This window comes from Aedes aegypti, chromosome 3, assembly GCF_002204515.2.
Source record: "Aedes aegypti strain LVP_AGWG chromosome 3, AaegL5.0 Primary Assembly, whole genome shotgun sequence".
NCBI classification, from domain to species: domain Eukaryota; kingdom Metazoa; phylum Arthropoda; class Insecta; order Diptera; family Culicidae; genus Aedes; species Aedes aegypti.
The window spans coordinates 259,738,343-259,762,368 of NC_035109.1; the positions used below are offsets into that span (position 1 = coordinate 259,738,343).

Here is a 24,026-nt window from a genome sequence, read left to right on the forward strand (position 1 = left end):
TGGAAAAGCTGCCTGCGTCAATAAAGCTCGAGTGGGCGAGATTCAAGCGAGCGTACGCGGAACCTACTCTCAAACACTTCGGAGCATTTATGGAAGAACTAGTGTATGACGCTAGTGAAGTCACGTCGACAATCCAGCAGAAGACCGCGGTTTCGAGAACCGAAAAGGATAAGCCGAAAGAGAAGGGACACGTCCTTTCCCACGAAGATGCTGTCGAAGTACAAAACCGCAGAGAGGAAAGACAACCTTGTCCAATATGCGGTAAAACCGATCATCGCGTTCGGAACTGCGAACGCTTCCAGCAACTGGATCTACAAGCTCGCCTTAAGGCCGTTGATCGTTATAAATTGTGTGAGGTTTGTTTATTTGACCACGGCCAATGGAGATGCCGTTCAAGAATCCGATGCAATGTAGGAAACTGTCGTGATCGCCATCACCCACTACTCCACAGTTCAGGGCGCGGTCCAGTACAAGAGCAGCGTCAGCGACAATTTCGAGCCTCGGAATGCAACGCTCATGAGCGATCGCAAAGATCGGTCCTGTTTAGGATAATTCCGGTTACCCTGTTCAATGGGAACCGCAAATGCGAAACTTTCGCCTTCTTAGACGAAGGCTCCTCCTTGACACTAATCGAATCGAGTTTAGCGCGGCAGCTTGGAGCAATTGGCGTTCCAGAACCATTGGAGCTAAGATGGACGTCAAGTGTGAAGAGGAACGAGGACAGTTCTAAAAGAGTGGATTTTGAAATTTCCGGAAGAGGACAGCTCCAGCGTTACGTTTTGAAAAATGCGCACACTGTTGGAGAACTAAACCTTCCGAGCCAGAGCTTGGTCATCAACGATCTGTCCGAGAGATTCCCACACCTCCGTAACCTCTCTGTTTCGTCATATACCGAGGCTGTCCCCAGGATTCTTCTAGGTTTGGAAAATCTTAGTCTGTTTGCACCACTGGATAGTTGCATCGGTCAACCAGGAGAACCCATTGCGGTGAAATCGCTCCTTGGCTGGTCAGTCTATGGTCCGGAAGCAAATACACAACCTAGGAAAGGATTTGTGAACCTGCACGAGTGCAACTGCGGTGCAGACAAGGAACTGAACGATCTAGTTCGGCAGCAGTTCATTATGGAGGACACGATGATTTCAACAATTCCCTTGCTCGAGTCAGACGACGAAAAACGCGCCCGCGAATTGCTAGAAAACACCACCAAATTTGTCGACGGGAGATACGAAACCGCTCTGCTTTGGAAAGCCGACGACATCGATCTTCCTGATAGCCTTCCCATGGCAATGAAGCGGTTGAAAAGCTTTGAGGCCCAATTAGCTAAGGATTCCGATCTGCGAGAAAGTGTGAATGAACAAATCGTTGACTACATACAGAAGGGCTACGTCCACAAGGCCACCGAAGAAGAGCTGAGAGAGATCAACAGAAGGCAAGTGTGGTATCTACCGTTGGGTTTGGTGACGCATCCGAAGAAGCGGAAGAAGAGGCTCGTGTGGGACGGAAAGGCACAAGTTAATGGAATTTCCCTCAACTCCCAGCTTTTAAAAGGCCCTGATCTACTAGTGTCCCTTCCATCGGTGATCTGCAAATTCCGTGAAAAGCGCATCGGATTTGGAGGTGACATCCGAGAAATGTTTCTACAGCTTCGGATGAGAACTGCGGACAAATATTTCCAGTGCTTCTTGTTTCGCTTCGACCCACGACAACCCCCAGAAGTGTACATCGCAGATGTAGCGATGTTCGGCGCCACATGCTCACCGTGCGTCGCTCAACATGTGTTGCGAGTAAACGCCGATAAGTGGGCAGACGAATTTCCATTGGCAGCGGCAGCGATTAAAAATAAGACCTATATGGACGATTATTACGACAGCGCCGATACTCCCGAAGAAGCGGCTGCGCTGGCTGTACAAGTAAAAACCATCCACGCCCGTGGAGGGTTTGAAATGAGAAACTGGGTAAGCAACTGTAAAGAAGTGTTGAAGAAGCTCGGAGAAAGTGCCACTGTTGAACCGCGTCCTCTGCAGTCTACTACTGAAGCGAGATGGGAACGAGTTTTGGGAATGTTGTGGCACCCGGAATCGGACACACTGACATTTTCAACGGATTTGGGGGAACAGTTGCTACCCTACACATTAGGTGAACAACGCCCAACGAAACGCATTGCTCTAAAAATCATAATGAGCCTGTTTGATCCTCTTGGATTATTAGCACCGTATCTAATCCACGGGCGTGCTTTGATCCAAGATCTATGGAGAAGTGGGGTGCAATGGGACGAGCGAATGAGAGATGAAGAGTTTGAGAAATGGACCAGATGGGTGGAGTTGCTGCCCGCTATAAGCAAGCTGAACATTCCACGCTACTATTTCAGCGAAGCCGATCGTCTTCCCCACTTCTCGCTGCAATGTCACGTTTTTACTGATGCCAGCGAAGTTTGCTATGGTGCCGCGGTGTATTTTCGTACTGTAGACGGCTCCGGACAAGTGCGGTGCTCCCTAGTGATGGCAAAGAGTAAAGTTGCTCCTCTTAAACATTTGTCGATCCCACGGTTGGAATTAGAGGCAGCTGTATTAGGTGCGAAATTGCTTCACACCGTTCAAACAAATCACTCCTTACAACCTCACGAAGTTTATTTATGGACCGATTCTTCGACCGTGCTTTCATGGATACGCTCGGACCACAGACGTTATAAGCAGTTCGTCGCTCATCGTATCGGAGAAATTCTGTCTTTGACCGAAACGGAAAGCTGGCGATGGGTACCGTCAAAAGACAACGTAGCTGATTGCTTGACGAAATGGGTGCGCGACACTGAGCCTGACTGTAACAGTAGATGGTTCAAGGGTCCAGCGTTTTTGTACAACTCCGAAGAGATGTGGCCGCGTCAGCGCGTGAAGACGAACACTACGAAAGAACTGCGTTCAAGCTACCTTCTCGCTCATATCTTTCTACCCGGTAAAATGATAGACGTTCGTAGATTTTCAAAGTGGAGTGTGCTATTGCGAACGGTGGCATACGTTTACCGATTCATTGGCAACTGCCGTTTACGCATCGCAAGAAGTCCGATAGAAACCATTCGGGCGACGCAGAATCAGGAGAAGTTGTTGAAATGTTCACTGACCGTTTCTATTGTACCATTGAAACAAGAGGAGTTTCTACGGGCAGAGCAGTTTCTTTGGAGAATGGTGCAGGGCGAGCACTATCCTGACGAAGTACGGATTCTGCTGAAGAACCGGAATCAACCGATCGAAAAATGGATAGCTGTTGAGAGAAACAGCCCTCTGTATAGACTTTCACCATTCGCCGATGAACTCGGAGTCATACGAATGGAAGGGAGAACCGTCGATGCCGTTTATGCCGATTTCGACGCAAGATGCCCGATTATTCTCCCCAAAGATAGTGACATCACACGCCTGCTACTAGACGAGTATCATCGTCGTTACGGTCATGCGAACAAAGAAACCGTGGTAAACGAAGTCCGTCAACGGTTTCAGATTTCGCAGTTACGGTCGGCCATAAACAGCACCTCACGCAACTGCCAGTTTTGCAAGGTAAATAAGTGTAAACCTCGCCCTCCTAGAATGGCTCCCCTTCCCGAGCAACGATTGACACCGAACGTGCGACCCTTCAGTTACGTCGGTATCGACTACATGGGCCCGCTGGAAGTAACCATTGGTCGGCGCAAGGAGAAGCGGTACGTGGCCGTATTCACGTGTCTTGTCATACGAGCCGTGCACTTAGAGGTTTCGTACGATCTCTCTAGCGAATCATGCATAATGGCGATCCGAAGATTCACCCGCAGGCGTGGATCTCCCGTTCAAATCTTCTCCGACAACGGGACTAATTTTGTCGGTGCCAGTCGTGAGTTGCAGACGCAAATAGATCTGGAGTGCGCCGGTACGTTCACTGATGCCCGGACGAAATGGTCGTTCAATCCCCCCTCCGCTCCACATATGGGCGGAGTGTGGGAGCGCATGGTGCGGAGTGTGAAAGAAGCAATGGCTATGTTGGACGATGGTCGAAAACTTACCGTCGAAATCTTGTGGACTACGTTGGTCGAAGTGGAAGGATTGATCAATTCAAGGCCGCTTACTTATATGCCTCAAGACTTGGATAGTCCAGAGGCCTTAACACCCAATCATTTTATCTTCGGTCGTTCGTCTGGTGCTCACGAACCGCTGGAACCACCAATAGATTTGGGACAGACACTTCGCAGCAGTTTTTTACGCTCACAACAACTAGCGGAAATCGCCTGGAAGCGGTGGTCAAAGGAATATTTCCCGACAATCAACAGAAGAAGCAAGTGGTTAGATGAAATGAAGTCCCTGAAGGTTGGTGACATGGTTTACGTGGCGGAAGGCAAAAGAAGGTCCTGGACCAGAGGCATCGTGGATGCAGTCATCTGCGGTAAGGACGGAAGAGTACGACAAGCGATCGTGCGGACGGCGTCTGGTATGCTAGAACGACCAGTCGTAAAGTTAGCGGTGATGGAGTTGGGTGGATCAACGGAAGACCCTCCCCTCGATCCACGGGGCGGGGGATGTTCTGGCAGCACGGGTGAATACGTACTGCAGAATCCGAACGAGAGTGAGGCATACAACAAGGGTTGAATGCCGTGACAATGGCTATTGTTAACGGCATAAGATTGATGGAATGTGCGCCACGATAGTTTAGCTTTTATTAATTCTGCGTTCATCAGTTATATTACGATTGTTAATTGCTCTAAATGTGGACTTTTTCTTCAAAGCTGCTAATCAAGTGAATTACACATTATATATTATCGGTAAAAACCGATGAACAAAATAGGTCATTATGCTAAATTGTCCTATCTAACTTTCAGGCATAAAGGTTTTCTAATTGTTGCTAAATGGTTTATAATCAATGAATTTTTCCAGCTTTGAGCTGCGCCAAACTAACGCTGCTGAGAGATTTTTTCCTGCCCTAACAAACGCACTGTTGCAAACAAAATCGATGCAGTGCATCCAAATATGACATATCGATGTGAAAATAAGTGCATTTTTTTGGAAAACTTTACATTACATACGCCTATGCATAGATTACAAATAAATAGTTGAAACTGGACCGAACTTGTATCGAAAACTGATTCAGTAGCCTGGTAGGCACGCAAGATATTGTTTAAATTTGCTATTATAAATTACAGGTCAGTAAATCATTCCTAATAGCTATGGGTTAAAAATATTTAAGAAAATATTTTTAAATGAACATAAAAGTTATTGTATTATGATTCTATGGATTTGTGAGTCGAAGATATTTTTGGCGCTCAGAGCCTATTTAACATACTTGAATCACATATCAGGGGGGTGATTTCAGATAAATATTGGCCTAAAGGGGGCGAAAGTTGAAAAAGTTTGGGAAGCACTGTTTTAGATCGTATGAATAAACTGAGCAAAAGCTTTCACTTACTAAAATACACCTAACAGATAACTTTCTCGAGCGTTTATTCAAGATGATATGATAAAACTGAGCACTTGAGTATTTACTTCTTAAACTTGATATTCTTGATTTAAATTATATAAACTTGATTCATATGAATAAAGCGGTTGAAAGTTGAGTATAATCTTGATTGTAATAATCTTATAAAATTCTGAGCCACCTAATGGCCATACTCATTTGAAACCTTCAAGCACAAAATAAACATTTAAAATTGTAAAAACGATATACGCGGATACTGAACTACCTCAGATATAATTTCACAAATTTCTGGCATAAACGACCATTTTTGACATATTTCGCTTTCTGAGTATACCATTTTTTGTATCTACAACGCAACACAATAAGATTATCCACCATGTTTTTAGTGGAAGTGCTTCCTTCCTAAATTTTGACTAATTCTAGTCCCAGGTAAAATTCTAGCCTATCAAAGAACTTTCTTAGAGAATCGCTTCAAGGAATTCAACAGAGATTTCTCTGAAATTCCTTTTTTAATTTTCAATCGTATTTTTTCGAGTATTCCTCCAATACTCCTTCAGGAACTTTTCTAATATTTCTCCCAGAAACTCCTCAACTTTTTTTTAGTGAAAAAGAATTATTTTTGTGCAAATTAACGAACCCAGAGAAGTTTTTTCTTGCTAGTGTGATCGAAGGAGAGCCTTTTTACATATATATAATATATCAGAACGATTGGCAGCCATTAGGAATATTGTATTCACTCGATTTCATGAAAGCTTTCATGTATCATGCTCGATACCTTTTCGACCCAATTTTTGTCTAGTTTTTCTGACATTTGATGAGTTATCATCACCATGGATGAAAGCAGCAAATTTGAAAACTAGCCGAGAATAACTGAAAATTATTTTCTTTTTATGAACTTAAAAAAAGCATTCGTTCAATGTATTCATTGTGAATCTCTAAAGATTATTTCAGGAATACTTAAAAAAATCAGGAATGGCAAAGATTTTCTGGAATTCCCAAAGAAATTTGGTTGAGAAATGTTATGATCTTCAGAGAATCTGGAGAATTTCCTGAGTATAATCTAAGAAAAACAAACTGTACATATTTGTGAGTAATCTCCAGATAAAAATCCCGAAGTAACGCTTGATCTCTAATTCATCACATTTAAAAAAAAATCTGGAAAATTGAAATAGAAAAATCGAAGTTGAAATAGCAAAATGGAAAAATATCAGTATAAGAGCACTTTCAGGCACTATATTAATATGTACTGTTTCCAGAAACTACCTGATAAAAAAAACAGGAAATATCCTGTCCTGCAGATGTGTGCTCTTGAAAATGAGAACCCTCATTGTTTTTTATCTATTTATCGTTTTATTAAGATATTTTGAGCAAACTCGTAGAGATCGACATGATTTCAGATTCATTACCATTTTTTCATTAATCGTACTAAATGCAGACATCGGATCAAATTGGAGAAAATCAACTTGTTTGATGTTGTAGTATTTATGTTTTTCCCTGACCTCTAGTGAAATTCCCTGACTTTCCCTGACTTTCCAGGTCAAAAATTGAATTCCCTGACATTCCCTGACTTTCCAGGTTTTTCCAGGTAGTCGACACCCTGTATCAGTACTCAAGCGTGTGCTGGAATAAGGGCATGAGACGCATGATCGATTACTCTTCATCGATCCTCTCTTCTGTGAATAAAGGTGACAAGAAGCGGGCTTGTTAGCTTTTTTTTTACTTCAGGACGCTAGGCAGCGATGCAATCTTGCGTCCTGAAGTGAAAAAATGTTGACAAACCTTTTTCTTGTCAGCTTTATTTACAGAAGAAAGGATCGATGAAAAGAAATCGATCATGCGACTTACGTCTTTAGTTTAGCACACGCTTGATATACGGGATATGTCAAAATGGATCTAAATAATGGTCGTAATAAGAAGATAAGTCGAAAAATAACGTATATTTTTGTCAACGATTCTGTTGTAAGAGTGATATACGTGAGTACTGAAAAAGTTTCGGTTGAAATGCATACGAGCGGTTCCACAGAAAATGACGCCTTTTTCCCAAATTTCATTTTTATATTTTTTGATTTGGATGAAATTTTGCACATGCTTTCTTTATACCCAAAAATGCCTTTTTGCATCATCGGCTCGCTATTTTGACTCTAGCCTTACTTTTGAGAAGGGCCTAAGAAAAAAAATCCTTAATAATTTTCAAAAAAATATAACTTAGAAACGGTTTGTCCGATCAGTTTGGTGCCTTCCGCAAAGTTTTAGGTTATTGTTGGGACTATCTGGAAAAAAATATACACTGTAAAAAAAATGTATTCTATATTCCGATATTCCGTATCTCGATATCGAGTTAGAGAACTAGTGATCCTTTATAGAGAGATAAGCGGATGTAAAATGGAATGATTTGGCAATAGACAAGCAGTGCTGATTTTGCTCGGCGTCGAGAATAATATTGTAACACGGACATGACTTCCTCATTGCTATAAAGTGTATTTTGTTTCGTTATAGATCTTTGAGCTACATATCAAAACTAATAAATAGCCAAAAAAATCAAAAACTAAAAATCGCATCGACAAAAAATCAAAAAAGTAAAACATTTCATATTTTTGCTTCATGCAAAATTACTTTTACTGAAATAATTTCAAGCGGATTACATTACTCCTCAAGAAAAGTTCAAAACAAACATAGCGCATGTTCGTTTGGCTCACATTTTGACAGCTCTCGCTGCTCGATTGGCTCACACTTTGACAGAAATGTCAGCTTCCGCGAATCTCTCTTATAAAGGATTTCTATAGAGAACCATAGTAAAAGTTGGTTTTCATGGCTAACTCGATGGTCCCTTAGATCGCAGTTGCACTGGTTTTGTGTTCTGTAACTCGATACCTCCCTAACTCGATGGTCCCTTCAATATCGAGTAAGGGAGAGATGACTGTATATCGAAAATGAAGCTTAAAAATCAATTTTCTCAAAAATCGTATTTTTGTTTTTTTTTTTTCATATTTTAAAGTAGACAAAAAATGAAGTCCTTTGCAGAGTGGGTCAAGATGGAGAAATCATGGACAAAAAAGTTATGTTTTTTTTTGAAAAAAGGTTTATTTTTCAATATGGTCTACACGCAGAGAAATGAATTTTAAAATCAATAATATTCTGTATTGAAATCAACAAAAAAAAAAATCATTGTTTCTCGGCTGATAATATATTTTTTTAAATTCAACAACAAAACTTTGTTGTTTTAAAAAAATATGTTTTTGTTTCTAGAATCAGTCGTGAACACAAACCAATAATTATTTTTTTTAAATAATAGTAAATGTATTTGATAATACAAAAACTTATGTTGAACCGAAAAATATCTGTGTTGTTTTGAAAATTTATATTTTTTGAATCAAAAAAAGTATTTTTTAAAACAAAAAAAACTTATTTTTGTTTTTAAATATATAATTTTTTATCCATTTTTTTATTTTTTTATTTAGATTGCTTTATATTTTTATTAATTTCTATTTTATTTCAAATAATTCTAAATAAAAAGACAATTTTCTCTCCATTTTGATTTTATTTACATTTAATTTACAAATAATAATTCAATAAGTTTATCCGTTACATTAAAAATACAAAATCTGAAATATAATTTATCATTGTCAAGTCTACCAAGCTCAGATGCTCGGTCTTGTAGCTCCGCAGGAGTTAGTTTGCCGAATCGATCCTTGAAATCATCAACTACCAGATGAGTTATAGCCTTCTTATCAGCTCTTGTCAGAAAATATTGCTTTTGGCATTTCTGCAAGATAGCCCGGCCTTTTGTTGATGCGGTCAGCAAATAATTTGCAGCGCACCGTTCGCGAGTGATGGGTTCTGAATCAGTTTTTCTTACCACCGGCGATGCAGTCGAAAGGCAATCTGTTGATAACGGTGGAAATCCCTATGGTACATTAAAGATACAGTTGAAATTGTTGTTAAAACACTACACCCGTTAATTTATACCTGTGCAACTCTCCAAACATTCAAACCATGCACGCAATTTCGTCCGTTCAGCAAGAAATGGCGGCGGTATCAACTCTTCTATTTCCTTCCGCTCCAGGATTTGCAGGGTTTCGAGAGTGTACTGATTTTCTAGAGAAAAAAAAATCGAACGAAGGGTAAAACTTCGTATATCACATAAACAAAACAATTTCTTACCCAGAAAACGATTGATGATTTCCTCAGAGAGCCTGAAACTCAGCAGTAAATCCACCAGCGCGTCACTAACTTCTTCAACTTCCAAAACGAGTACTTCTTCTGTCGAGTCCATTTTGAGCTTTGTTTATGAAATGGCGTCTGACAAGCTGTGCGTACACAACTAGCGTAAAAACACACACACAGTATCATATAATGAATATGTATGTGTGTCAATATTAGGGTTTTTTGAAATCAATTTTTTTTTTTGAAAACAAAACAGATTATGTCAACAATCAATAATTTTTTTTTTTAATCTAAGCAACTTGTGTTCCCATCAGTTCGGTGTAAAAACAACAATAAATTTAATGGAACAACAAAATCTAATATTTGTATTCAACAAAAAAAATTGTAATTTTTAAAAAATATTTCAATAATTTTTATTTTTGAAACAAAAAGGTCTGTTTTCTCTGCGTGTAAATAAACTTTTTGAATGCTTTTCGGCCCGATTTTATGAAAGTACGCAAAATTTTCAACAAAAAAGGTATATGAGAAAATTTTGCTAATTGCTACCGAAACATTTGAAAAGTTTATTATGACCATTTTAAACAAATTCACCTTTTTTTTTAAATCATAACTTTTTTGTTCATGATTTTTCCATCTTGACCCACTGTGCAAAAGACTTCATTTTTGTCAACTTCAACATATAAAAAAATAAAAAATAAATCAAAAATACGATTTTTGAGAAAATTGATTTTTAAGCTTTATTTTCAATACATAAAAAATTACAACATTTTTTTTATAGTGTATATTTTTTTCCAAATAGTCCCAACAATAACCTAAAACTTTGCGGAAGACACCAAACTGATCGGACAAACCGTTTCTAAGTTATATTATAATGACCGAAAATTGAAAATTATATCATAATTTTGTATTAAAATCACTGTATCTTTAAAACGGTAAAAGTTAGCCTGATTTTTCTGTATACCTTTTTTGTTGTAAATTTTGCGTACTTTCATAAAATCGAGTTGAAAAATATTTAAAAAGTTTATTATGACCATTTTCAAAAATTCACCTTTTTTCAAAAAATCATAACTTTTTTGTCCATGATTTCTCCATCTTGACCCACTGTGCAAAAGACTCCATTTTTTGTCTACTTTAAAATATAAAAAAAAATAAAAAAAATCAAGAAAACGATTTTTGTGAAAATGGATTTTTAAGCTTTATTTTCGAAATAAAAAAAAAATACAATTTTTTTTACTGTGTATATTTTTTCCAGATAGTTCCAACAATAACCTAAAACTTTGCGGAAGACACCAAACCGATCAGGCAAATAGTTTCTGAGTTTTAATTTTTTGAAAATTGTTAAGGCTTTTTTTCTTAGGCCCTTCTCAAAAGTAACGCTAGGGTAAAAATGGCGAACCGATTATGCAAATTTTTGGGTATAAAGAAAGCATATGCCAAATTTCAGCCAAATAAAAAAATACAAAAGTAAACCGACATTCGAATTCAAATGGAACCGCTCATACCCCTTCTAGCACTAAACCGAGTAAGGCCTTCCCCTTTTTTACTAGCGCTGCCTTTCCTGTACGTTAAACCTTATGTCAGAAGCAGTGCGCAGTATAGATCATTTGATGATCTATACAGCACACAACTTCCGACATTAGGTTTAACGTACAGAGAAGTCAGTTCTTGTAACAAAGCGGAAGACGCTATTCGGTTTAGTGCTAGAAGGGGTATATCTAGTTTACGGAAATCACAAGTGCATAAAATTATCTTGTCATTAGGGTCGATGTACCAATAGCCGCATAGCTAAGAACAAAAAATCGTATAAAATCGAAAAATAACGCTATCGTCATTATTTTTTCATCATTTGAAAGCTTTTTATCTTGATTAAAATATGAAAACCACGAAAACTCAAATGTTTGCATTTATTATCGCGTGTGCCACTATAGGAATACATGTGCCTATAGTAACACTATTTCTAATTTCTGTTCCTATAGTAGCATTAGCATCACGGCGTTGGCAAAACACTAATCAAAACCATATTTTTACAAATCTTTTATATTTTTCCTTCAAAGTATGGACCAAAAGCTTTCGTTTGATGTAAAAAAGTTTGTAATTTATTACCTATTTCGTATAATAAAAAATAGTTTCTCTCAGTAGTGCTACTATAGGAACAATAGGTTTACTATAGGCGCAAGGGAGCTCAAATTTTAAGCAAAACTAATTATTTCGATCATTTTTTGAACAAAATTAAGCTGTGTATCAATGGTACTTAGATAAATAGCTCCTGACCTTCATGTCAAAAAATGTTTTGAAAAGGTTTATAGCAAAACGGCCGTAAAAAGCCACTAGTGCGACTATAGGGGACTGTCCACTAAGGGAACACTGACCCTACTTCTTAATACTTTATACTAGTAATCCTTTATAAGAGAGATTCGCGGAAGCTGACGTTTCTGTCAAAGTGTGAGCCAATCGAGCATCTATAACGAAACAAAATACACTTTTTTGCAATGAGGAAGTCATGTCCGTGTTACAATATTATTCTCGACGCCGAGCAAAATCAGCACTGCTGGTCTGTTGCCAAATCATTCCATTTTACATCCGCTTATCTCTCTATAAAGGATCACTACTTTATACCAGTGTTTGGATTTTGATCCGAATAAGCCGATCGAACCATATTCGGAGAGTGTAACAGTTTGCGAACCGTAACAGTTCGTGGCACATCGCATTCGGAGAGCCCTATGAATGTAAACATTCACTCTCTCGTTTGGTAAGTGGCACGAGAGCGTTCAAGAGCAGCAACTCTCACAGACTGCAACAGTATCGACCCATTCTGGTGATTTATGTTTTGCATAAAATTGCTAATAACTTTCATATTTTCTGGTAATGCAGCCTTTAACAACCTAATTATAATCTATTGAACTATTGAACATCCCTTTGGTTGCAAACATAGCACAGAAAATAGAAAAAAAAATTCGCCTCTGTTTCTTGATCAAAATGAAAATGGATCAGCAAATGTTACAAGTGTTGACACACAGTTATCGGCGTCAAACAGTGGGTGGTGTGTGTCTGTCTTGTTTTCGTTCATAGCTGGGTGCTGCGGTCTGACTCAATTTGCTTTTCAAGCGGGAGCCTGAATGTCGGAGCCAAATATTCCATATTGTGGTTATGTTACTTGTGAGAGAGTAATGTGATCTCGTGAGAAAGTATTGTAATCACAGAGATAAAAAAAAAAAAAATATATATATATATATATATATATATATATATATATATATATATATATATATATATATATATATATATATATATATATATATATATATATATATATATATATATATATATATATATATATATATATATATATATATATATATATATATATATATATATATATATATATATATATATATATATATATATATATATATATATATAAGTTACAGACGTAACCAATCAGCAAAACCTCGAAGGTGATAGTCTAGCAGACATTTCAACCAAACTCCAACGACTCCAACAACAATTGCAACAGTTGCCAGATTCCTCAACCGCAGCAGCACCATTACCCAACACCTTAACCCCATAGTCAGCAAGTCCAACGTCCATCAACCAACACCCGACGATCAACCGACCAACAGGTGCCGAGCTACACAGCAGTTCAACGGAAAACAGTTCATATTTCAGACTAGTAAGCATAAGTCAGGAAAGAGCTAGGGAATTGCAATTAAGCGAGGCCTCTGTACATGGTAGGAATAAAGGCAGAAATCATTTCTTAGTTGAGTAGTCAACCCGTGTAGTCGATTTTATATTTTTTAAAAAACTTCCTCCGAAGGCCAATGACGTAACTGGCTTGAGTCGGTAGGATACGGTAGTGCCGCGTGTGAAAAAGTGTAACTAGTGAATTCGCCCGCTAACTTAGTGCAAGAGAGAAAATCTTCGTGCGAAGGAAGCATCTTTGAAGGAACATCAAGGACCTGCGACGAATTCCTGTACACCGGATCATCGGACGGTAGCCCGGAACCCCGCTACCCAACAGTTTTATCATCTCATCAACCACTGGCGGAATACCAAGGATTTTTGAGGTGAGTCAAAACTTTATTTCTTATTCTGTATTTTTAAAAAAAGGCGCAGTCGAATAATTAGTGGATAATTAATTTAAAATTGGTGAAAAGTGAAATAGAGTGAGTTTTTAGTGATTGACAAAAGAAAAGGCACAGTCGATAAATTCAGTAAATAATCAATTTGAAATAAGAAACCGTGACTAAACGATTAGAAAAATGCCACGCGAAACGAGACAAAGCAATAACGATGTCTCAGTGTCAGAACTGCAAGCTCAGATTGAGCAGATGCAGACCATCATTGATTTGCAAATCCAGAGAGCGGATGCAGCTGCCGCTCAGATTGCTGCACTCCAAACGTCGTCAGCAGAGACGCCCACTAGAGCTGTCCCTGCTCTTACTGCAGTAAACAATCAAAGCAACACTCGCTTTGATGCGTCCAAAGTTCCCGATGCGATAAAAATGATCGTTCCTTACAGTGGCGACTGTAAGACCCTCTCCCATTGGATAAGTTCCGTAGAAAGCAAATTATGCTTCGCAAAAAATTTGTGCCCGACACCTATTGATGAGGCAAATGCTATGCCCTTATGGAATAGCATTATCAGGGATAAAATCCTTGATAAAGCCAATGATGTGTTGGTGCAGAACCACACACCATCCGTCTGGGCGGACATTAAAAAAACGCTTGAAAATAATTTTGGAGATAAACGAGATTTGGGTACTTTAGTTACCAAAATCTCATACCTCCGTCAAAAATCGAAGACAATTGATGAATTTCACAATGAATGTAGCGAATTACTCGCTGACATCTCGTCAAAAATTGCGCTAGATCAAAGTTTGCAACCGTGTGCGAAGGCGCTAATATCTAATTACGAATGCATGATTCGTAATGCATTTGTAGACGGGTTAATTGACCCGTATTCAACGCTCACAAGAGCATCACGCCCCAGCACGTTAACCGAAGCACACCAATACGCTATAGAGCAACTTAATGCTTATCAGCGAAAAAAGGAGAGAAATGAACAGATGCCACAGCAAAAACCACCGCATTTCCAACAACCTTTCCATAAAGCAACGTCACAGGGATACACACAAAAGCATGCGCAAGGAGCCACTCCAAAACAACCCCATCAGGGTTACCCTCATATCGGTAATCGATTTGGTCCACAATATGGTAATCGTTTTGCTTCCCAAAATGGTAACCATCCCGTCCCACAACGGAATCAAATGAACCAGTACGGTAATCGTTATGCTTCCCAAAACAATAACAATTTCATTCCACAACAAAATCAAATCAAACAGGAACAGCGGTCTAATCAAACAAGACATGGTGTTAATTATCATGAAAACACACAAATTCCCCAAAACGAATCACAGTATGATCCTCAATACAATCCACAATCCGAAACAGTTGCTCAATCAGAATACCCAGAATCAGAAAATGTACAGGATCAGGGAGAAACAGAACAAGAAACAGAGTATGAAAATCTAAATTTTCATATATTAGAGGGTCTCAACCAAACGGAATGATAAATAATTGTTTACCATTCATGGAGATGAAAACCCCTAAATTTGGCACACTCCGGCTTCTTATTGACACGGGAGCCAACAAAAATTATATCTCCCCAGCTCTCGTTCCCTCTCAAATAACCAGATCTTGCCCTACCCAATTAATCAAAAATATAAATGGTACGCATAGTGTTAATCAATACACCTTATTCAATCCTTTCGCAGAGTTCTGTAAAACAGTCCCTTATCAAAAATTTTATCTCTTCAACTTTCATAGTTATTTCCACGGACTGATAGGGTACGAATCCTTAAAATCATTAGGAGCTGTCATAGACACAGCACGAGATATTTTAAAAATCGGTTCTTGGTCGATTCCACTTCATAAAAAATATCCTGAAATAATTAACATAAATGCAAATGAGACCAAGGCTATCTTCTTGCCGACATCCACTTCGGATGGTGACTTTCTCCTGGGAAAAGAGGTCGAATTGCTTCCCAATATTCATATTTTGGCTGGAGTTTATTCTAGCAAGAATCACAAAGCTGAAATCTTGATTCATAATTTCAACGACGACACCAAAGAGTTTAGCCTTGGCGATACTCTCAATATAGAGGTAAATAACTTCGAAACAACCTCTCCACAAGTTAAGGAAACCGTTTCAAAACAAAATGTCCAGGCGACCAGATTTTGTACCGATAAAATACGGCACAATAATTTGAACGCTGAAGAGAAATCCAACCTCTTCAGACTCTTGAATAAATTTGAAGATATCTTCTTCAATGAAGATGAAAAGCTGACTTTTACCAATGCGATTCATCACCGTATAAATACTCAGGATGAACTTCCTGTTTATTCTAAAACCTACCGCTACCCCTTCTGTCATAGGGAAGAGGTTCAGCGACAGGTGGATAGAATGTTAGCTCAAGGAATTATCCAACATTCGGATAGTTCCTACAACTCACCTATTTGGGTCGTGCCAAAGAAGCTTGATGCTTCTGGCAAACAAAAATGGAGATTGGTTATCGATTACCGCAAGCTAAACAGCAAAACGGTTGACGATAAATACCCAATCCCTAACATCACTGACATTTTAGACAAACTTGGCAAATGTCAGTATTTTTCCACTCTGGATTTGGCCTCCGGGTTTCACCAGATCCAGATTGATCGGAAGGACATCCGGAAAACAGCTTTTAGTGTCGATGGTGGACACTACGAGTTCATCCGAATGCCCTTCGGATTGAAGAACGCTCCTGCAACGTTCCAGAGGGTGATGGACAACATCCTCAGGAAACACATCGGCGTTCGCTGTCTAGTGTACATGGATGATATAATCATCTTTTCCACTAGCCTACAGGAACACTTAGAGAATTTGAAAATCATATTGGAAACCCTTAGGGAACACAATATGAAAATTCAAATTGATAAATGTGAATTTTTACAGAAGGAAGTTGCCTTCTTGGGACATGTCGTAACTCCCGAAGGAGTCAGACCCAATCCCGAAAAAATAAGAGTAATTCAAGAATGGCCTCTGCCAAGTAACGAAAAGGAACTGAAGGGGTTCCTCGGCATGATAGGCTATTACAGAAAATTCATACCGAGATTTCGCAAAAATCGCGAAACCTCTAACCCAACAATTGCGAAAAGGAGAAACAATCCAGCATACTCCTGATTTTGTATCTGCCTTTAATCGCTGTAGGAAATTGTTGACCAGTAGCCACGTGCTACAATATCCCGATTTCTCGAAGCCATTTGTGTTGACCACAGATGCTTCGAATTACGCATTAGGCGCGGTACTGTCTCAAGGCCCCATCGGGAAGGACAAACCAATAGCCTTTGCTTCACGCACCCTAACCCGTACCGAAGAGAACTACTCTGCCATAGAGAAAGAACTCTTAGCTATAGATTGGGCGTGCAAATATTTTAAACCCTACTTGTTCGGTCGTAAATTTACCCTTTACACCGATCACAAACCTCTTACTTACGCCTTAAATTTGAAAACATCAAATGATAGGCTTGTCAAAATGAAATTGAGGCTGGAACAATTCAATTACGAAATAAAATATCGGCCTGGCAAACAAAACGTTGTCGCCGACAGTTTATCTCGAATTAAACCGGAAATAAATGCTAACGAGCAAGAATCCTTATCATCATACAGTGATGGAAACGAATCTGATGACAATAGCGACAATGATGACAATGATGACAATGATGACAGCGATAGTGGGACTGTCCACTCCAGCTCATCTGATGCAAATGATTTGATTAAAATGACCTTACGACCAATTAATGTTTTCAAAAACCAAGTTTTAATTACAGAAGGGCCAAGGAACGATGAATTGTATGAGGAAATTTTCCCCTCTATATTCAGACGGACCATCACCAGAGCAACGTTTGGAATGGTGAACGCTGTAGCCATCTTCCGAGACTACATGCATCCGACCCGAATGAATTGTATCCTATGCCCGGAGAAATGGCTAAAATGGATTCAATTAGCTTATCGGAATCATTTTTCTCGTAATAAATCCTTCAAAGTTATACTCACCCAGTCTATTTTGCAGGATATCGTTTCCGAAGAGGGACAAGACCAAATCATCGAAAAAACACACGACCGTGCCCATCGCGGAATCGAAGACAACTGTAAAGTGATTTCCCAAAAGTATTTCTTCCCGAAGATGCGGAACAAGGTAACAAGTTTTGTCAATCTTTGTAACGTATGTTTGGAGAACAAATACGATAGAAACCCCTACAAGGTTAAATTCGCCTATACTCCCCTTCCCTCGAAACCTTTAGATATCCTTCATGTGGATATATTTATATCTACCCCTGACCTCTTCATATCCGCGGTAGATAAGCTATCGCGATTTGCAATACTAATCCCAGTTAAATCCAGATCTATCATTGATATCAAGAGGGGGCTAACAAAATTACTCACTACCTATAGAACTCCAAGAATGATTGTCTGTGACAATGAAGTTGCATTCAAATCGATAGAAGTACGTAGTCTCCTTCAGAGACTGGATATCGAAACCTATTTTACACCATCAGATCGCAGTGAAGTGAATGGGATCGTTGAACGATTTCATTCCACTTTGAGTGAGATCTTTAGGTGCATTAGAGGTAAATTTCCGGACCTCTCTAATAAAGAGATATACAAAATTGCAACTACATTGTACAATTCCACAATTCATTCTTCAACAAAATTGAAACCTGTTGAAGTATTTTTTGGAATGAGAGATGAAGACGAAAGGCCACTTGATCTCCAAAAAATACTAGAAGACAGAAACGAAATTTTGATGAAGTCATTCATGAACTAGAATCCCGTCAGAAAAAACTAATCGATTCCCACAACAGATTAAGAGAAAATGACCCAAATTTCGAACCAAATGATGATATATACGTTAAAACTTCAGGCATCCCCAACAAAAAGAAACAAAAATTTAAAAAACAAACAGTTAGGACAAACAGAAGGAAAACAGTTATCGATCGTAGGAATATTAGATTACACAAGATCAATTTGAAAAGGAAAAGAAAGCTGTAAAACACTATAGAACCTGAAAAGGATTTTCAGCACTTAAAGGGGGAGAGGAGCCTACCATCTCAAAACTACTCCTAAAATTTTCTAAACTTACTTTATAAATTAATAACACATACTAACACACTAACCCTAATTTACAGATACTCCCAATTCCATTCATATTATGCACCCTATTTTCGTCGACATTCTGTGAGCCATTGTTAAAAATCATCAACACCTCGAATGATCCCATAGCCCAAATCAAAGTTACCGATTGCAAAATCCAAACGGGATCAATAAAAATTGTACACCCAATAAACCTAGATAGCATTGAGGAGAGCATAGAGCTAATAACTAACACCTTTTATAATAAACTAACCCGAAATAATCAGTTACACGAAGTAATTAAGTTTAGGGTCAAAAGACTGTACTCGACTCTGTATGGACTGAAGCCACAGCAGATTCAGCGACACCGGCGGTGGGACTCAATAGGCACCGCATGGAAATGGATCGCCGGATCACCCGACGCCCAAGACTTGCACATCATAAATTCTACCATGAACGAGATAATCAACCAGAATAATCAACAATACAAAGTAAACGAAAGCATCAACAAACGGATTTCACTACTAACCGGAACAATTAACCAGATGGCCAATGCGATCAACAACAACAAGGCGAGCTTGGAAATTTTGGATGCTATCACAATCATGCTGAATGTAGATGTCATCAATGAACTCCTGGACAATATTCAAGAAGCAGTCACCCTCTCGAAAATTTCCGTCACCAACAACAAAATGTTATCAACACGTGAGGTAAACGTCATCAAATCCACCCTTCAAGAACAAGGAATTGAAGTCAACTTTCCAGACGAAGCACTACAATTCGTCACCCCCAAAATCGCAGTGAAGAAGGGAGACCTGCTTTACATACTGCATGTCCCCCACCTGGAAAACACCACATCAACCGTCATTAGAATCTTTCCACTCATCGTAGATAACCAGATCATCGAGTCATATCCAAGCCACATTATACGGCATGGGAATAGGCTATTTACAACAGATACCCCCGGAGATTTTGTACAAAAATCATCAAACATCAAGGAATTTGAAGACAATTGTATTCAGAACATCATGTTGGGAAAACGATCCCAATGTAATTCTATCGCAAAAAACGGTACAACGCAACAGCTTGCTAACGAGAACACAATAATTATCTCGAATGCAAAAAACCACACGTTAAAAACAAATTGCGGACCCGAAGATAGAACCATAACCGGGAATTACATCATCATTTTCCGAGACTGTACTATTCACTTCAATAACCAGTCTTTTACCAGCTCAGAATTAACAGTTGAGACGGAAGTCATCCACGGCGCATTTCATAACAGTTTCATCGAATGGAATTTAACCCACCAACATGATATCGCAGCAATCAGCGAAACAGCAGTTAACAACAGGCAGCAACTAAACCACGTTTACCTGCTTCAGGATAGACTCCATTTGAAGCTTTGGACAATGTTTGGAGGATTATCATTTTCAACCATACTCAGCTTGGCGATACTTGGCATTTTCATAAAAATTTTCTACAACAGCAGAACTAACGGAACGGGACGTTCCTCACTTAGGGGCGATCTAGTTACAGACGTAACCAATCAGCAAAACCTCGAAGGTGATAGTCTAGCAGACATTTCAACCAAACTCCAACGACTCCAACAACAATTGCAACAGTTGCCAGATTCCTCAACCGCAGCAGCACCATTACCCAACACCTTAACCCCATAGTCAGCAAGTCCAACGTCCATCAACCAACACCCGACGATTAACCGACCAACAGGTGCCGAGCTACACAGCAGTTCAACGGAAAACAGTTCATATTTCAGACTAGTAAGCATAAGTCAGGAAAGAGCTAGGGAATTGCAATTAAGCGAGGCCTCTGTACATGGTAGGAATAAAGGCAGAAATCATTTCTTAGTTGAGTAGTCAACCCGTGTAGTCGATTTTATATTTTTTAAAAAACTTCCTCCGAAGGCCAATGACGTAACTTATATATATATATATATATATTTTTTTTTTTTGTTATTTTCTTTATATTGCAACAAATTGTTTAATAGTCTCAATAATATTTAAGACATTTCAACAACAGTGTACCTAATATACACACAAGGAAAAATACTTGACGCTCCATGCGCAACATTTTGTCGGTTGAGTATTTCTTCTCCTTTTGGCTTTTGGCCACCCAAATAATCTTTAAAATCAAAGCGTTCGAGATGCTGACGCCATCGGTGTTTCCGAAATTGATTAATCAGAATCGTCGTTTTCGATGTTATTCGGTTTGAAGCTAGGAATCGCGTTTATACATCTTATTAGCCCACCTTCTTGATTGAGGGGGTATGTTACGGCCAGGAGGAAGTTCCTCTGCGATTTTGTGCTCTGATTCATCGATCACATCGCAACTGACCACACAACGCGTTGTGTTCAGTGCAGGGTGCTCGATAATCTCAATGGGAGTACCGTCAAAGAGTGTGGTCATCGATAGCAGCTTTTCGAAGTGGTGGACATTCCTCACCTTTAGCGTGTAGCTATTTTCTTTAGCCTTAGGATAGGCTCTTTCAATGTTTGCACCAAGATGAGCATGTATAGACTTTCGTATCATGAAGGGTCGTGTGGCAGTACATTTTTGTTAACGCCTTGCAGTCGGAGGACGTGTAGATCTTCGTACATCCCATCTCTGTCCATGAAGCCTGGCAGTGTAGCTCTTGAAAAGCTACCGGCGACGCGTCTTGAGACCGCACTATCCAGTTGGGGAGCCTCCCGGCACCGTTACCATAAAGGCAATTCACTAATTGTTCACTATAGAAGACAATTTACACACCGTCTTCAGCCATAGGCTGCACAGACTGAACATAACTAACATTAGACAACGGACACACAGAACGACCAGTGGACCAGTGAAGAATTTTTCGTTTTGACGAAAAGTTTTCTTCAACTGGGGCGGGAATCGAACCTACATTCCGTAGCACAATACGCCTAAACGACTGACGCCGCTAACCGCACGGCTACGAAGCCCATAATAAATTGCTGTAACAATCTCGTAATACCAGTTTCACTACTGTGTTCTTCTCGGCTCTTCTGTCACTAAAGCTCTCAAAATACGGTTTCTACAAAAACGCGTCAGTGGTACGATGCCAGGAAAGGTTGGGAACGCCTGTCGAAAACAGCTTCACAATATCACAACCACCCCATTAAACATTTGACAGTACAACAGCCGACTAAATAGATTGAAAAATCGGTCAATTGTTGACGCTTATGGATGTTTAACACAGGAATCAACCGAATATCACCCGATTAATTTGGATATACCGACGTAATCTTAATAAATAGGTAGATAAATTGGTTCATTAAATAAAATCCTACCAAGTTAACCTACTAAACAGCAGATTTTGTCGGTCACCCGATTTAAGGGGGCAGGATCCGTCATTGATTTCGAAATTTTCAAAAGCAGTTTTTTCGTTCAAAATCAAGAAAATTTAAAGGAAAATGTGTTCATTGTATTCTGTTCCCCTACCGAAACACAGTGAACACATTTCCATCGAATAATTTTTAGTTTTGAACAGAAAAACTGCTTTTCAAGTTTCGATGATGACGATGATTACGATGACGGAGCGTTGATCGTTAATCTGGCGATTAGTCAGTCAATCGCTGTGTTAAACTTCCATAAGCGTCGGTGCAACAATCGACCAATTTTTCAGTCGGCTATTGAACTGTCAAATGTTTAATGGGACAGATGGCTATAGCCACAACTCAAGCTTTCACTTCTACTGCACACCACCACAGTTCACAAACCGAGTTTGTTTTATTTGTAGCCTCGCGTATCAACGGTTTGGGTTAATGAATGGATAAACATCTTCACAGTTGGAGATAGCGATCAACGCATCTACATTCAACCATAGCAAGTTGCAAACTGAGCTCTTTCAGTATACCCAAATATCATTCAAAAGGAAATGCTTCTAAACAAAACCTTACTGTTCGACTAAGTGTATTTTATAAGAAACATTATTGAAAAATTAAAAAAATGACCACTTGCAAATTATCCAAATGTCCTTCAATATAAATGAACGATGTTATAAAATACTTAAGTAAATTTAAATCAATAGGGCCGGACCCAATTCTTGGCACTTTTGATTCACTTAGGTAGTGGGGTTTTTTGAAAGCTACAGAGTTTATATTTGGCCGCAATATGCTTCGTACTGAAGCGCTTTTAATTACAAAGTTTCAGACAATTCAGCCAAGAATAACCCCCATGCCAAAGTGAATCATGAAAGTGCCCAAGTGGCTCTGCACCCTACTGTTCCATTATTCCAAAGACGCAAGAATATGAAAACAGTTTATGATTGTCGAACAAAAGATGCCACTTATGGCCTTCATGGTTGATAAAGTAATTTGAAATTGATAGATCAGTTTGATAGTTTTTTACCAACTTGATAAGAAAACTCTGCCCTGTACGAAGATGCATTTGTGTCACTGTTTGTAAACAAACTTACTTGACGGACTTTTTCGGCTTGAATCCGATTCGTTTTATCACTTTCGACGTTGCCGTAGTCTCCGACGGGCTTCCCTCCAAACTGGCCGGATCAATCGACGCCCGTTTCTTCAGAATCTGCAAAACACAGCAAAACGTCGTTCGCACACCATTCCAGCCAAAACATATTTTGTAACGGACTTACCGAAGATCGTTTGTGCCGCGAACTACTCATGTTTATTGACGGATTTCAGCAACAACAAATGGGAAATCATTGAATTTTCTTCAAGCCCAATGCTTTCCGCAATCTATTCTTTCGATTTGTACACCGTTTACTCGTTTCGTAAGCTATTTTCACCGAAATAAATGCACAAAAACAACTAGCACAAAATTATTTCAGACGTTCTGTTTTCGCTTCGCTTTGGTTTTTCGATGCATCACTCGCGAGTGCAGAACCGGTTGCTTCAAAAAATAACCGCTTTCGTTGACGGACGGTTGGCAAGAAAATTTGTTACTCGTATCTTCATGCCAATATAGCGGTAGAATTTTCAGACCTGAGGAAGGGTTGTCAATAATTTCTAGCGAAACATTTGAAAAGGGCATATATTAAAAATAAACTATGAAATTGGCTTGTTTAGGGGTATCCAGTTTTTCTTACATATTCCTATTTTACGTTAAAAATTGAGCCAGTTTGAAGTTAGTATGGAATTCGCTTTTGAATCATCCCTCATCATATTCTACTGCGGGACGAGCTGTCATTGTGTGAATTTATATGTTTGAGTCTAGATTGAAAGCTTCAGCACAGACAAACAGACGTAAAACTGACGACATTTTTATCACAGACAAACAG

The 24,026-nt window shown here is 39.1% G+C and overlaps 1 protein-coding gene across 1 annotated transcript in view; it reads right to left on the reverse strand.

Annotated features, from left to right (window-relative positions):
• LOC5567511 overlaps positions 1 to 23,638 on the reverse strand; it is a 46,347-nt gene extending 22,709 nt beyond the window's left edge. Inside the window, exons 1-2 of the mRNA XM_021849434.1 lie at positions 23,382 to 23,638; positions 23,199 to 23,314 (exon numbers count right to left, since the gene is read on the reverse strand). Of these exons, the coding sequence (XP_021705126.1) occupies positions 23,199 to 23,314; positions 23,382 to 23,411 (146 nt within the window). The 5' untranslated portion in view covers positions 23,412 to 23,638. The remainder of the gene's footprint in view (positions 1 to 23,198; positions 23,315 to 23,381) is intronic.
• Positions 23,639 to 24,026: the final 388 nt, after the last annotated feature.